A 17,262-nucleotide genomic window follows, 5' to 3' on the forward strand; every position below is an offset into this window, starting at 1 on the left:
AATCACTTTCAAACCAGAAAATAAATTGATGTTTCTATTTCTGAACCTTTCCATATTTTGGGGGATTAACTGTATAGATATACAACGCCAGGGGATAATGTGACATCTGCAGCAGACTGTCCATGTTTAAACTAATGCCGAAATAAATCACATCTGGATTGTTACATATGCCCTGCTGCTGATGCCTCATTACACCCACCAACAGCCACAGTGCATGCACTAGTGTCACTTTTGTCACTGTGCATCCATCTGTCATCTTCATCTAGACCATTGCAAACTGGGACCTGCGTGTCTGATAGGTTATGTGATATATTGCTGATTCTGTACAACACTACTGAATTCATGGGTGCAGGTTAGTGTGGTTAGTGTGCTTGGTTTCAGTGCAAAAGGTTCTGGTTCAAACTCCACCATGCCACATTTCTCCATGTGCTAGGAAGGGCATCCTGTGTGCCAAATCAACATGGCTAATCAAGGGAGCATCCGAAGGGGCTTACTTACTAGAAGAAGTAATACCATTTAGATAAATGCATTTTGAAGGTGTCCATCTGTGTGTGTACAAAATAACTTCAAGAGTTTGATCTAAACTCAACCAGGCTTGGTGGAATGATTGAGGGCCAACCAGGTCAATGTCATTTGATGTCACACAAAAATAAATGTTAAAAGTGAAGGTCACAAGCCAAGGTCACATTGGACCAAGTTATATACAGTAAGATGGCTGTTACTAGGACTTAGCTACAAGACGGTTACAAAGACGTCTGCAAGCGTGACCTCAAAGCTCTGGACATCAACATAGAAAGCTGGGAGGACCTAGCAGCTGACCGCAGAGCATGGCGCTGTATGCTTCAGAAACAGCTCTAGGCGGGAGATGAGCAAATCCAGATCTCAGCCGAGGAAGGGAGAGACATCAACCGATGGAGGCCATCATCACGAGGACTTACACTTATAGTTACTATTAAACTAAGCTGAAGTCCAGTTGGTGTCATGACCTTTGACTTGGGTACCTTTAAAATGTCAAACACTTTGGAGCCAATATGGACTAAATATGGTGGAAGGGTTGTGTGTTAGTGGAGGATGAAGCGGTTTAGTTTTTGACAGAACTGTTCAAATGAAGGCCACACAGAATCACATATTATTGATCAATGAGTCACAAAGAATTAATTTGCATGCCCCGGTATCAACATGTAAGTGGCAGGTGTTGTTATATCTGAGTGCTCCTTGTCTATCCTTTTTAAATTATGAATATGTAGTTTGGTTTTATACCTAAACAGAGGTCAATCATGGTATGGGGCTGGGTCAGTGCCCTTGGCAAAGGTCATTTATACTTCTCTGATGGCAGCATTAATGCAGAAAAGCAAAGATTTTAGAGCAACATATACCATCTTCAAGATGGCATCTTTTCCAGGGACGTTGCATTTTTCTAAGATGATGCAAAACCACATTCTGCACACATCACAAAGGCATGGCTGTGGAAGAAGAGGGTACGGGTACTGGACACGGACTGGCCTGCCTTCAGTCCTGACCTGTCCACAGTGACGATGAAATATCTTGGGCTCATGCTGTCATGAGGCTCAGGTTTGTTTTCTTTGTTTATTTTCATTTTTCCATACTGTCCCAACTTTTTCTGATTTGGGGCTGTACAAAACAACTCTCTGTAGTGTCTATAGTTCATATGACTATGAAATGTCTACACCTAACATTGCAAGAACATTCAGTACTCTCACTAACATTTTAAATAACAACAATAAGTGGAAAGAATTTTGGAGAGAATGTAAATGGGCAGCACAGTGGATTAGTGGTTAGCGCTGTTACCTCACAGCAAGAAGGTCATGGGATCGATTCCCACCTGTGGCCTTTCTGTGTGGAGTTTGCATGTTCTCCCCGTGTTTGTGTGGGTTCTCCAGGTGCTCTGGCTTCCACCCACATCCAAAGACATGCAGGTTAGATGGATTGAAACTTTAAATTGGCCGTAGGTCTGAATGTGTTTGTTGTCTGTAGGTGGCCCTGCAACAGACTGGCGTCCTGTCCAGGGTATACACGTCTGGGATAGACTCCAACCCCGCCCTCTGCCACCCCGTGACCCTTAATTGGAGTAAGCGGGTACAGAAAATGGATGGATGGATGGAGAGTGTAGGTGATGTGCACGCTGGCCCTGCCTACAGCACCAGTCTGGCACCTCCTCCCTCCTGGATCACTTGACCAACAGACGCCTGGCTCTGGGCTCGGATAAAACACTGCTGCTTGCACTCTATCAGCTGTTCCAGGTCACGCCACATCTTCATCTGCTCCATGCTGTCGCCGTGGCTCTCCCTCACCAGCTTCTGCTTCTCACGCAATGTCTGTGAACCCCACAGAAACAAACAGCATGAACACCAAATCTCAATCAACCACCGGGGGAATTCCAATAACCAGTTTTTTTTTTTTTTTTACTATACCATACTACTTTATTTATAAAGCACTTTAACACAACCACTGCTGACACAAAGTGCTGCACACTCAAACTTGTTGCAGCTCTTTATCGTACTTGCTAAATGGTTGCAGCTCTCTTGCCTAAGCAAGAAAATATTGTCAGCTTTATTATGTAAGAAACGCACGTGAAAGTGTTATTTGTCATTCACACAGAGTTTATATATTTTTGTGACTCATCCTGTTTGGAGGTTGGACGCATACATATGTAAATTTATTCCATTCACCCTTCCAACAAATAAAATCACTTTAGTCCTTGATACTTGGTGTATCGTTTGGTTTACATCTGAACATGAATTGAGAAATCATTCGAGTGGCTGAGGTTTAAGGGTAAATACACTCAACAGAAATATAAACGCAACACTTTTGGTTTTGCTCCCATTTTGTATGAGATAAACTCAGAGATCTAAAACTTTTTCCACATACACAATATCACCATTTCCCTCAAATATTGTTCACAAACCAGTCTAAATCTGTGATAGTGAGCACTCCTTTGCTGAGATAATCCATCCCACCTCACAGGTGTGCCATACCAAGATGCTGATTAGACACCATGATTAGTGCACAGGTGTGCCTTAGACTGCCCACAATAAAAGGCCACTCTGAAAGGTGCAGTTTTGTTTTATTGGGGGGGATACCAGTCAGTATCTGGTGTGACCACCATTTGCCTCATGCAGTGCAACACATCTCCCTCGCATAGTTGATCAGGTTGTCAATTGTGGCCGGAATGTTGGTCCACTCCTCTTCAATGGCTGTGCGAAGTTGCTGGATATTGGCAGGAACTGGTACACGCTGTCGTATACGCCGGTCCAGAGCATCCCAAACATGCTCAATGGGTGACATGTCCGGTGAGTATGCCGGCCATGCAAGAACTGGGACATTTTCAGCTTCCAAGAATTGTGTACAGATCCTTGCAACATGGAGCCGTGCATTATCCTGGCAGCATGAGGTGATGTTCTTGGATGTATGGCACAACAATGGGCCTCAGGATCGTCATGGTATCTCTGTGCATTCAAAATGCCATCAATAAAATGCACCTGTGTTCTTCGTCCATAACAGACGCCTGCCCATACCATAACCCCACCGCCACCATGGGCCACTCGATCCACAACATTGACATCAGAAAACCGCTCACCCACACGACGCCACACACGCTGTCTGCCATCTGCCCTGGACAGTGTGAACCGGTATTCATCCGTGAAGAGAACACCTCTCCAACGTGCCAAACGCCAGCGAATGTGAGCATTTGCCCACTCAAGTCGGTTACGACGACGAACTGGAGTCAGGTCGAGACCCCGATGAGGACGATGAGCATGCAGATGAGCTTCCCTGAGACGGTTTCTGACAGTTTGTGCAGAAATTCTTGGTTATGCAAACCGATTGTTCCAGCAGCTGTGAGGCTGGTCTCAGACGAACTTGGAGGTGAACATGCTGGATGTGGAGGTCCTGGGCTGGTGTGGTTACACGTGGTCTGCGGTTGTGAGGCTGGTTGGATGTACTGCCAAATTCTTTGAAACGCCTTTGGAGACGGCTTATGGTAGAGAAATGAACATTCAATACACGAGCAACAGCTCTGGTTGACATTCCTGCTGTCAGCATGCCAATTGCACACTCCCTCAAATCTTGCGACATCTGTGGCATTGTGCTGTGTGATAAAACTGCACCTTTCAGAGTGGCCTTTTATTGTGGGCAGTCTAAGGCACACCTGTGCACTAATCATGGTGTCTAATCAGCATCTTGATATGGCACCACCTGTGAGGTGGGATGGATTATCTCAGCAAAGGAGAAGTGCTCACTAATCACAGATTTAGACTGGTTTGTGAACAATATTTGAGGGAAATGGTGATATTGTGTATGTGGAAAAAGTTTTAGATCTTTGAGTTCATCTCATACAAATGGGAGCAAAACCAAAAGTGTTGCGTTTATATTTTGTGAGTGTATATACGAGCTTGCATGCTGTCTTGATGTGAACCGGTAGTGTTCGTGAAGGTTAGGTGACAATCAGACCAGAATCCTCTGGATGACTGATAACATACATTAACTATTTCACACAGAACTTTACCAAACAAGCATATCATACTTGCTGCTGCAGTTTCATGCAGGGTTATTTGTAATTCCAAACAAATTCCCAGACCTGTTCCTTTAATTCTTTTAGTAATGTTGTTGTCAATGTTAGGTCATATGTTGCTTGTTTTCTGCATAATGTGTTATTCTTTGTGCAGTTTTAAGTGTACAACTAGACTGAAGACAGTTTTAACTTAAAGGACATGTCTCACATTTTTAACGTTCCAATTAGTAAGACAACACAGAAGTACTCATGATTGTAAGTCTCTCCACACACATGTGCTATTAATGATTGATCTCTGATTGTTTTTATTCCTCTCTCTCTGAGCGTTAGCAGGTGCATTTCCAGAAAACATCTCACTCGGCAATCTTCCCCATTTTTTCAGTGTTGATACACTTATTAGCACAACAGAAACATCCCAATGACTGACAGACAGAGGGAAACGAACCTGCTTCATCTGAAAATGAAGCTTCTGAGATGCTGTTGAAAGTGATTGGCTCAGATTTACATACAGACACACTTCACCCCCCGAAAGTGCTTAACGTTTTCAGAGTATCAGATTTGGAACCTAAAGGGTGGTGACGTGCTGTTTGTGTGGATGATGGCTGACTGAAGCTGTGGACATGGACTTGGGACATCTGACACTGTTGTTTTTAACAGACTGCCAGGACATGGAGATGGGATTTGTTACACTGGAAGGAAGTCAGAATACATTATTTCCAGGATTTAATGGACATTATTTAACATGCTACGATCATGAGAGAGGTGTAAGCTGCAGGCGGCGTTTGCGCACGCATTTCTTTGATCGTGTGGAGTTTACGTTTGGAATTAAATCTATAACCGGTGAGTCTGGCATGTTCTTAGGGTTATGACAATCTCAAATTATAGCCTGGGATTATAAATGATGAACTTTTAACTAAACTCAAAAAATGACTTTGGTTTGCCAGACCTTGAAAAAACCTCCCGCACCTAAGACAGTTTCATATTTCACATTAAAACACCTAGCGGCTCAAACATTCTTTATTATAACATGTCACTTTACATACAATACACAAGGAATACATGAAAATGAGTACATATAGCATTTGTATTTTTAATAGTGTTTCAGATTTGTGTATTAGTGTTAATAAATTTGCTGTTAAGATATTTATCGTTTTGCAAGTAGAACAAACCTCCATCAACCTTACAGCTCTCTCAGCTACTATGATGGAGCGAGGCACATCAAGCACTGATAGTTCCTTTTTCCAGTGAGTAGAGAAGCATCTCACATCTTTGAGACACTTAAGTTGGATATTGCTAACAGCAGGTCTTCATAATCTATCTCTTAATAGTGTTGGGTTAGAAAAACAGGCCCGCGACCATGTAGTTGCAATGAAATCACAAGTTACCCTCAGCTGTTCTCGCCAATTTGGAAGTAGGAAAATGCAGTAAGTGCAAAAAATTCCTCGTGAGTTCCACCTGGCACTGTGAAGTGATGGCAGCTTGTGCCATTGATGCAAGGCCATTTTTCCTTCGTTTTCTAAAACTTGTATGCTTCACAAAGCTCAAAAAGGAATTTAAAATCATCTCTCCAGCCAAGGTTCTCATGCTCTGGTATCACTTCTGTGTCCATGTATGCATTTTGCAAATCATCATACTGTTCCAAATCTCATCAATAAACTCACAGTTAATGTTAGGTGAATGTGACCGTATAGGGAAAAAGAAGTCCAACACATGTCACAGAACAAGATCAAGAATGTGGTGTTGGCAGCCGATGTATTGAGGTTCATCGAATCCCTTGTCTCAAAATGTTTCTCTGAAGCCTGGCTACAACACCATTTTTGCACACCAGTATTGACTGCTGTTGTGTCAGAGATGATCATCTGAATACTGTTATATTTGATCTGTTATCAATTTTATCTATTTTACCTTTATTTTTTTATTTCTTTTAATTATGGTTTATTAATATATTTTAGCAATATTTATTTGTATATATTTTCTTGTTATTTCTTGATACTTGTTAATTCTTTTCTTGTACGTTATTTTAAATAGTATTGTGTAAACTCATGTATTTTTAAAAGTGATGCGGTGCTAGGTGCGGGAGGTTTTTTTCATGATCCAATGAAATAAACTTCAAAAAAGTGATCTATGGGTAAAAGTTCATCAAATGCAACATCAGGAAAATGAAAGTTTTGAAAAAGGTTTTGTAGTCATAACCCTCATCTTCAGCATTTTAAGCCTTTTGTGTTTTGTGGCAATCTTTTTTTTGTTGTTTTCTTTGAGTGTGAATTTGGAGCTGGAGTGGTGTGAGTGTTTTGCGTGCATGTGTGCGTGTGTGCTGGGAAGCTCGCTGTGTGCAGTGGTGGGCACAGATAACCAAAAAATTAACTTCGATAACAGATAATCAGATAACTGAAAGTTATCTTTGATAAAGATAAAACAATAAACCACCCAAAAATGTATCGGAAGTTACAGATAACCGATAACAGATAAATTCCAATATTGTCTCTAGTACATTTGAACGCATTTAAGTTTTAATGCCACAATAACTTCTACTAATAATAAAGTAACAACAGACCCACACACTGAGACCACACTTTTGTCTTTGAACATTCTGCCCCTGCTGGAAGCTCTTGTTTACTACAGAGCTCCCAACACAGATGCACTCTGAGAGCAGCGCTAAAACCCTCTATCAATTACAACTCCGGTCAGGCGGAGGTCTTGAAAAATAAAGTCATGCTGACTTATGGTTTTTATTTATAAATAACATTAATACCGATAGAATAACGCCATTAATGTCAATTCTGTCATTTGTACAAAGTTAAAATATAGCATATATCTTTAAATGTTGAATAATGCACAAATTCTGAGGTTTAGTAACAAACACAGACAGATCACAAAGGATTCTGGGTAAAGTGCCTCTGCTAATTCTGCTCATTCATTATGTAAACCAACACGTAATGTGATGTCTGTCGTGTGTTGGTGTTTACAGATAAATGTGCTTTTGTAAAATATTCCATTTTTTTATTTGTAAAAACAGACATTTTTACGGCGCCCTGGAAGTGTCACTGCAAATGTTTTGCATGTGGAGAGAATGTGCACACGTTTTATGATGTTGTACAATGTGCTTTGCACTGTGCGAGATGATTTTTCATGCAGGAATTTTTTGGACCGAGTTTCAGGTTAATCGCGCGTCCTGCATTGTGTAGTGTACATGGAGTAACAAGCTGCGTTTAACATCTCAGGACCACCTCCTGATCGCCGATTGTATGGTCCAATGAAAATCAAACCTGTTTGATATTATTGTGGTCGGCCGTCATGAGGGTATCCTGCTGCTGAAGAGCTACAAGCATCTAACCGCTCGCACTGTGCCTGTGCAAACACCGCAGAGCTGTCTTGTAATGTTATTTTATTTATTTTTTTGCTGTTGTTTGGTTTGGTTTTTAAACTTCATTTGTAAAAAAAAAAGCCATTTGCAAAGCCAAAAAGTTGATTTGGTGCCCAGACGCTTAGTACTTAGGGTGAATACTGCCATGAACACTACTGGCCAGTAATGGCAGTAGAGGCCTTGAAAACAAAATTCCAGATAATCCCTGTCTGCTACATTTAAAATGTGTGGAACTTAACAAACGCAAATACAACTAGGACTGCAAGCAGTCATATACGGGCCCTCGTTCCGCGCGACTGCCTACCCAGGCCAGTGGGTGCCCTTGTGACCACATGTGGGCATGTGCATGCAGGGGCAACCATTCATCACACAGTTAAAATTTTTAACAAATCACATAGTTATGACATGTTGATTGTTCATCCACTGGGGGCGCTCAGTGTACAAACAGAGGGGCCGGGTGTGTTCAGGGGCCAACCGTCATCATACATATGAAGTTTCAAGTCAATCAGGCAAAGCATGAAGGAGTTATCATGACTTGATGTTCCATGGCAAAGGGTCAAAATGGCGGCACCACTGCGGCCCACACCCTCAACATAGAGAAAGCTTTCGATAACTTTTGGTCAGTATCATCTCTGGATGCTGTCAAAGAAATTTGAAGTGCATTGGACAAAATCCCTAGGAGGAGTTCATTCAAATATAACGTGGAAATCATTGCAAAATGAGAAGAAAATTCAAAATGGCCGACTTCCTGTTTGGAGTAGAGTCATGGTGCAAGAGACTTTTTTGTATGTCTATGCAAGTCACACATGTGTACCAATTTTCATCTCCGTAGTCCAAAAAAATCCCTATGGGGAGGGGTTTTTGAAATTTTCAAGGGGGCGCTATGAGGCATTTGCCCCGCCCATGGGCAAGGCCCCTATGAATTGTATGAGGTTGTCATGCTTGACCTGTGTATCAATTTCATGATGATATAACAAAATTAAAGCCGTCAAAAGGAAGAACTTAATTTCATGGCGAAGGGGCGATATTTGGTACGCCGCCACACAGAAGCCGTTAATCCTAAGTTCACAGCAATCATCGCCTACGTTCAACAACTTGTTCTGCATGGTTTAGAAGTGGAAGTAAGTTCATGGGGTTAACTATGTGACTTCAGTACCTGTTTAAGTATAATGTTCCATGGTGAAGGGTCAAAATGGCGGCGCCATAGCGGTCACACCTTTCGCCATAAAGAAAAGCTTTCAATAACTTTTGGTCAGTATCGTCTCTGGGTGATCTGGAAGAAATTTGAAGTGCACTGGACAAAATCCCTCGGAGGAGTTTGTTCAAATACAACGTGGAAATCACGCCAAATGACAAGAAATTCAAATGGCCCGACTTCCTGTTTGGAGTAGACCCACGGTGCAAGAGACTTTTTTGTACGTCTATGCAAGTCACCGTGTACCAATTTTCATCTCCCTACTCCAAAAAAACCCCTATGGGGAGGGGTTTTTGAAAGTTTCAAGGGGGCGCTATTGAGGCATTTTGCCCCGCCCATGGGCGACGCCCCTATGAATTGTAAGAGGTTGTCGTGCTCAACCTGTGTATCAATTTTCATGATGATGTGACAAAATTAAAGCCGTCAAAAGGAAGAACGTAATTTCATGGCGAATGGGCAATATTCGGCACGCCGCCACACGGATGCCGTTACTCGTAACTTCACGGCGTTCATCGCCTACATTCACCAACTTGTTCTGCATGTTTTAGAAGTGGAATGAAGTTGATTGGGTTAAGTATGTGACATCAGGACTCTTAAAGTAAAAATAGGACATTTCCCGGCACCACCGGGGGGCGCTATGGCGGAGGTGGGAACGTAAGATATGTAGACGTTCAGGGCATAGCCCTCATCATGTCCAGCAAGTTTGAAGGATCTACGATGAAGTATGTGGGCGTAACAGCCGTTCGAAGTGAAATGGCGTGCTCCCAAAGCTCGCCAAAGTTTGACGACCCCTAGCAGCCACGCCTTTTGACTTAATTAGAATCTTTTGATAACCATTGTGTTGTGATGATGTTGACCAAATTTGAAGACGATCGGATGAAATCCCTAGGACGAGTTTGTTCAAATGTAAGTAGTGGAAATGGCCAAAAATGGTAAAAATTTGCTCAAAATCGAAACTTAAAATCAAAATGGCCGATTTCCTGTCGATATTTCACCATGACAGTAAGAGACTTTTTTGTGCGTCCTGGCATGGTAAGTATGTGTACCGAATTTTGTGAGGCTATGACGAAAAAGCCCAATGTGGAGGGGTTTTTGAATATTTGTAGGGGGCGCTATTTTCGCTGTGACCATGTGCGACGCCCCCAAAATATCGAATTTCGGATCCGGCCAGACGACTTTGGAAAGTTTAGTGAGTTTTTGAGCACGGGAACAGGCCGAAATTTTGATTTAAGAGTGATAATAATAATAATAATAATAAATAAACAGCGCAATTACAATAGGGTCCTCGTAGGACGTTGCCTACTCGGACCCTAATAACAACATCTATAACCCAGAGAATATATTCACGAGAGTTTTAGGCACTAGAGTTTAATGCTGTTGTCCGTGGAGCCTGAACAGAGTGTCTGAAATGCAATTGTCCTGTCGTGATTGTACTGAGATTACATCATCCTACCCATAATGCACTGCTGGAAACAGCATGTGCTCACAAAACCTTAAAAATGAGCACATTACTTTAAAACTAAAACATATATCTGATATTTTCACTTTATAAAACTTCAGACATGACAGTAATTTAAATAAGTTGTCCAAAATTGGTTAAAATTTGAACCATAAGTTAAAAATGTATGCCTCTGGATGACTTAGGTGATACTGCCAGCATATCGGTATGGTGTTAAAGAAAATGATTTTTTTTTTGCCTTTTCACCTTTGTCTACAGAGGATAGAGAAGCTGTTCATAGAAGCAGCTCTCTTCTGTTAGCAGAGGGTATAACTGTCCATCTGTTACAAAACTTTTAACAGGCAGGTGCTGAACTGATTTTAAATTTAAAAAATGCTTGTCGCTGTTCAGCTTTGTTTACTTTGTTTATCGGTCTAAAAGTTACCGGACAAAAATTAATCGGAAGATAATTGGTCCGATAATGGTTTTAAAAGTTATCTAAAAAGATAATCCGATAATGAAAACATTATCTTCGATAATTATCTGTTATTGGATTATCGGAAGTGTGCCCACCAGTGGCTGTGTGTATGTGTGTGTGTGTATATGTATGTATGTGTGCTGCTGCTCATTGCCCCTCTCAACTCGCTGTGAAAAGGAATGTCTCCAAGACATTTTTTTCCCCCGGCAGCAGATGTATTTTTTTAGATTTTATTGATAACAACACTAATAATTAATCGTGCACAAAGCTGAACCTTGAGCAGAGATTGTTACTGACAGGCTGCGTTGATGACTCACGGCCATGCAGGTGCACAGAAACCTTCTCAGAGTCGCAGCTTTTACAGTGACTACATCAAAATGACAGTTATCACTTAAAAACGAGGTCAACGTAACACAACATCACACTTATGTAAACTTTGGAATTAATCTGTGCCCCTGTTCTTAACGTTAGCAGCTACATTCCATTGAAGCACATGTTGGGACACTTCTAGTAGTGACGTCATTTGTCGGAAACACCCAACTACTCACAAGTATTTCGTTTTCCGATGTCTCCGTAGCTGTTTGCTGCGAATGCCGTACACTTTGAAACCGGTCACGGAAGTGCACAAAGTAATCCCGGTGGATCATCAGATGGTCACTAACAGCGTAAATCTAAATTCTTATTATTGTGGTGCAACAGGTCCTTTACATTTTAAAATTTGTATTTTAAGTATTTTTTTTTTTTTACCAATGCAAATTATGTGGTGGTATTTATTGTTTTTACTGTATTTTACTTTGTGCAGCACTTTATATGCACAACTGAAAGTGATGTATAATTAAATATTATGTTGTTACATCCGCCAACGACGTAATAAAATCACTGGCTTTTATTTATTTATTTGTCTGTCTGTCTGTTAGCAGAATTTCATCAAAACTACTGCACGTATTTTGACAAAAGTTTCAACACAGATAGATATTAGGCCAAGGAAGACTCCATTAAATTTTTTCCTCAGACTCTTCCTGACAGAATAAAGAATGTTATCAACCTGCGGTATCTGCTGGATCGACACATGCACGTTTTACTGACCTTTCCAAGTGACTCCTGTTCTGCAATGTTCCTCATGTAGACTTCCCTGCAAAACAACCAAATGGGATTTCAAAAAGATCACGTACCTGAGGTTTCTAAATAAAGGTGCAGGGTGGTGCACCGTTTGGCACACCTGCCCCAAAGCAAGAACGTTATGGGTTCTGGTGCCCAGTTCCTTTCTGTGTGGTGTTTGCATGTTACCATCTAAACTTGCACACTGGGTTCTTTTCCTTCTACAACCCCTGGCAAAAATTATGGAATCACCGGCCTCGGAGGATGTTCATTCAGTTGTTTAATTTTGTAGAAAAAAGCAAATCACAGACACGACACAAATCTAAAGTCATTTCAAATGGCAACTTTCTGGCTTTAAGAAACACTATAAGAAATCAAGAAAAAAAAAACTGGCAGTCAGTAACGGTTACTTTTTTAGACCAAGCAGAGGGAAAAAAATATGGACTCACTCAATTCTGAGGAATAAATTATGGAATCACCCTGTAAATTTTCATCCCCAAAACTAACACCTGCATCAAATCAGATCCGCTCGTTAGTCTGCATCTAAAAAGCAGTGATCACACCTTGGAGAGCTGCTGCACCAAGTGGACTGACATGAATCATGGCTCCAACACGAGAGATGTCAATTGAAACAAAGGAGAGGATTATCAAACTCTTAAAAGAGGGTAAATCATCACGCAATGTTGCAAAAGATGTTGGTTGTTCACAGTCAGCTGTGTCTAAACTCTGGACCAAATACAAACAAGATGGGAAGGTTGTTAAAGGCAAACATACTGGTAGACCAAGGAAGACATCAAAGTGTCAAGACAGAAAACTTAAAGCAATATGTCTCAAAAATCGAAAATGCACAACAAAACAAATGAGGAACGAATAGGAGGAAACTGGAGTCAACGTCTGTGACCGCCTAAAGGAAATGGGATTTACATACAGAAAAGCTAAACAAAAGCCATCATTAACACCTAAACAGAAAAAAACAAGGTTACAATGGGCTAAGGAAAAGCAATCGTGGACTACGGATGACTGGATGAAAGTCATATTCAGTGATGAATCTCAAATCTGCATTGGGCAAGGTGATGATGCTGGAACTTTTGTTTGGTGCTGTTCCAATGAGATTTATAAAGATGACTGCCTGAAGAGAACATGTAAATTTCCACAGTCATTGATGATATGGGGCTGCATGTCAGGTAAAGGCACTGGGGAGATGGCTGTCATTACATCATCAATAAATGCACAAGTTTACGTTGATATTTTGTACACTTTTCTTATCCCTTCAATTGAAAGGATGTTTGGGGATGATGAAATCATTTTTCAAGATGATAATACATCTTGCCATAGAGCAAAAACTGTGAAAACATTCCTTGCAAAAAGACACATAGGGTCAATGTCATGGCCTGCAAATAGTCCAGATCTTAATCCAATTGAAAATCTTTGGTGGAAGTTGAAGAAAATGGTCCATGACAAGGCTCCAACCTGCAAAGCTGATCTGGCAACAGCAATCAGAGAAAGTTGGAGCCAGACTGATGAAGAGTACTGTTTGTCACTCATTAAGTCCATGCCTCAGAGACTGCAAGCTGTTATAAAAGCCAGAGGTGGTGCAACAAAATACTAGTGATGTGTTGGAGTGTTCTTTTGTTTTTCATGATTCCATAATTTATTCCTCAGAATTGAGTGATTCCATATTTTTTTCCCTCTGCTTGGTCTAAAAAAGTAACCGTTACTGACTGCCACAATTTTTTTCCTGATTTCTTATAGTGGTTGTTAAAGCCAGAATGTTGCCATTTGAAATGACTTTAGTTTTGTGTCATGTCTGTGATCTGCTTTTTTTCTACAAAATTAAACAACTGAATGAACATCCTCCAAGGCCGGCGATTCCATAATTTTTGCCAGGGGTTGTAGATCTGGAGTTGCACCAGGAAGGGTGTCGCTCAACGCTCAGATCATAAGAACTGGAACTGTGTAATGATCTGTTGTGACGTCTCTGAATGAATTTCAGGACGTGTGATAAAAAACTTAGCTGCAGCTCTTCTGCTTGTGAAAGAACATGCCCGCTGCAGTTTATCCAACTCGGGTAATCAAAAACAGCAAAAACAGGATCGATCGCTCCAGTTACAAATGAAGAAATTTTCAAAACTATAGTCAAAATGGTCATTTTATGTTCAGGCTAACCAAAGGCAATATGCAGAAACCTTGAATGACCTTGACATGTCAATATAAAGAAAAGATACTTGGAAAAGTAAGAATTAGAATTTTTTCTTTTTTTCTCATTTTATTTATTTTAGTCATGAAGATTAATTCTCTTGGTGATTTTTGTCTTTTGTTACAATGCATCCAATGTTCTATAGTTTTGTTTTGTTAAAAAAATATTGGGAATGGAACTGGCCAGGGGTCACATGCTAGTTTTGTGACCAAGAGGGAATAGCAATGTATGTCCTGCAATATTCTCAATGTTTCATCACAAAAATAAAAATTTGAACCCCCCCGGAGTCACGTGGGTGCAGCATCCAAAATGGCCACGACTTAGGAGAGCTCCTGCCCTGCACACGCTGTTTTTGATGTTATTATTGTAAAAACGCACATGTTTAAGTATTGTAACGTGCACTCTGAGTACCTTAATTGCTCAAATAGAATACTCTCGGTCAAGAAAAGGATTAGAAGAAATGGCGACGTCGAAGTACTTCAAAAATCCTCCTTGCCCGTCTACCTGGAGGGGCCCGGCGCACGAAGCTGATGCTTCCCTTTCACCTATTAATATGTCGGATAGTTTGGAAAAACTATTTGCGGAAATTTCAAAGATGAACGACACGCTGCAGAATGTTGCAACCGACATTTCCTCGATTAAACAAACGACGGCGGAGCTGAATAATACAGTGACGGCCATGCAGGAGAGGCTGGGTGAGGCCGAGGAGCGTATCGCACACCTGGAGGAGACGTCGGAGCAGCTGCTGAAGGACAAAGGGAGCAAGGACAAACAGACGGAACAACTGTGGAACGGAGTGCAGGCCCTTGAAAACCAAAGCAGACAAAATAACGTGAGGTTGGTGGGACTAAAGGAAACTTTTGGTACTAATGGAACACTGCTTGACTGCGTCCGAAAGATCCTGGCGGAGGGACTCGGTGTTGAAACTGGCGGGGAGTTGGAGACAGAGAGGGCGCACAGGCAAGTGGCACCAATGCCGAATATAGATCATCCTCCAAGACCGGTGCTGATCCGTTTTTTGAGGCAATCTGCAAGGGATGTAGTGATTAATGCAGCCAAGACAAAGCGAGGATTCGTCTGGGAAAAAATGTCGCCTTTCTGTGTTTCCGGACATGTCCAGAGAGCTGGTGCAGAAGAGGAAAGCATTCACACCAGTGAAGGGCAAATTACACGAGCTTGACATTAGATACACACTGGCTTTCCCCGCAATGCTGCACTTTAAATGGAGAGGAAAAATGTGAGCTGCAATACTGTAAAAGCTGCGGAGACAGTCATTAATGAGCAGTGATCAGGAGGACATGTGGACTATGATGAATGGAGTGAGGTGAGATGCGGTTTATATTATACCAATACAAGACTGCGTTTTGTACTGAACTGAAGCGACCCCTGTGCAGGCCAATCAGAGGCTTTTCCTGACACACAGCGGTTTCTATGGGAGCGGCGTTAATCCCACAGACCTTGCGTGTGCTAACCCTTTCTTTTTCTTTTCTCTTTTTCAACAGCGAGGAGCGTTCAGCACTCGGACCCCGGCTGAGTTCTAACAGCCTAAAACCTTTTGTTTTAACTCCTGTGTGCAGGCTGAGTTTGCACTGTTACACTGGAGTGTTGTTCTACGTGTTCAAAACAGGCAGGTAGGTACAGTGTCATAAGTGGTTATTATAAGGAACCAAAAATTGGTAACATTTTTTTTCTTTTCTTTTTGACAAATGGGTGCAGACAGACATTAAAAGCATAGAATATTTATCTTCCCCCTTTCTCCTTTTATTTACTATAGATATTATTATTATTTAATTTTATTTCAGAATGAAAAAGAAAACATGACTAGTAGATCAGTTAAGTGTATTTCTTGGAATATAAATGGATGCAGTAGTCCTATTAAAAGGAGGAAGATATTATCATTCTTAAAAACAACCAGGCAGACATTGTGATGATACAGGAAACCCACATGTGAGGTCTGGAGGCAGAGAAGTTTAAAGTGGGATGGGTGGGACATATATTCCACAGTTCATTTTCAAACAAGCGTAATGGTGTTCTGATTCTGGTCCACAAGAATGTAAGTTTCATTTTGTTAAAACAAATTAAGGATGCAGAGGGAAGGATTATCTGTGTGGAAGCAGTCGTTGAGGGAGTGCCTCTTGTATTATGTAACATATATGCACCTAATAAGGGAGATCCAAACTTTTTCCATAGGGTGAATAAAATATTAGGAGATGCAGAGGGCGAAATTGTCCTAGCTGGGGATTTTAATGAAGTTATGGACCCAGTACTGGATAGGAGTACATTCAGACGCCCCATCATGACCAAGGAGAGAGAAACCCTACACATGTTAAGATGTAGGACTCGTAGATATATGGAGGCTGACAAATCCAAAAGTGAAGACTTTTACTTTCTTCTCCCACTGCCACAAAACTTACTCCAGAATAGATTTTTTTTCTGATAAGTACTTCCATGGCAGATAACGTGGCTGACTGTGACATAAAGGCAATCTCCCTTACAGACCATGCACCAGTCGAATTGTTCATTAAGGCCAATCCGAAAACTGAAAGGAGAGGCAGATGGAGACTAAACATTGGCTTGATGTCGGACTCAACTTTTAAAAAGACAATGGAAGAAGATTTAAAAACCTTTTTTGAAATTAACATTGGTAGTACTGAAGAAATAACCACTGTGTGGGAAGCCTCAAAGGCATATATGAGAGGAAAATTTATAGCACAAGCCACTAAAAAGAAAAGAGAGAACATTACCAGGATTAAAGATTTGGAGAAGGAGATAAAAGATAAGGAATTAGACCTGTCAAAACACTTCTCTAATAGGAAATTTCAAGAAATCTCTAAGCTTAAATACTCTTTACATGGTATCTATAATAAGAAAGCAGAACATGCTCTTAATAGGTTGAAAAAAACTTTTATGAAGGCGGGGAAAAAATGGGGAAATTATTAGCCAGACAGGTCAAATCAAATC

General features: G+C 41.1%; 1 protein-coding gene across 2 annotated transcripts in view; it reads right to left on the reverse strand.

Moving 5' to 3' along the window:
- The window catches only part of LOC117511271 (intraflagellar transport protein 81 homolog), an 89,079-nt gene that overhangs the window by 27,570 nt on the left and 44,247 nt on the right, over positions 1–17,262 (reverse strand). Inside the window, exons 17-18 of one of the 2 annotated variants that reach the window (XM_034171279.1) lie at positions 12,093–12,138; positions 2,149–2,336 (exon numbers count right to left, since the gene is read on the reverse strand). In XM_034171279.1, coding sequence (XP_034027170.1) covers positions 2,154–2,336; positions 12,093–12,138 — 229 coding nt within the window. In that variant the 3' untranslated portion in view covers positions 2,149–2,153. Of the gene's footprint in view, positions 1–2,077; positions 2,337–12,092; positions 12,139–17,262 lie in introns of those variants that run through there. The other variant, XM_034171278.1, reaches the window with a different exon arrangement.

Source organism: Thalassophryne amazonica, chromosome 5, assembly GCF_902500255.1.
Source record: "Thalassophryne amazonica chromosome 5, fThaAma1.1, whole genome shotgun sequence".
Taxonomy (NCBI): domain Eukaryota; kingdom Metazoa; phylum Chordata; class Actinopteri; order Batrachoidiformes; family Batrachoididae; genus Thalassophryne; species Thalassophryne amazonica.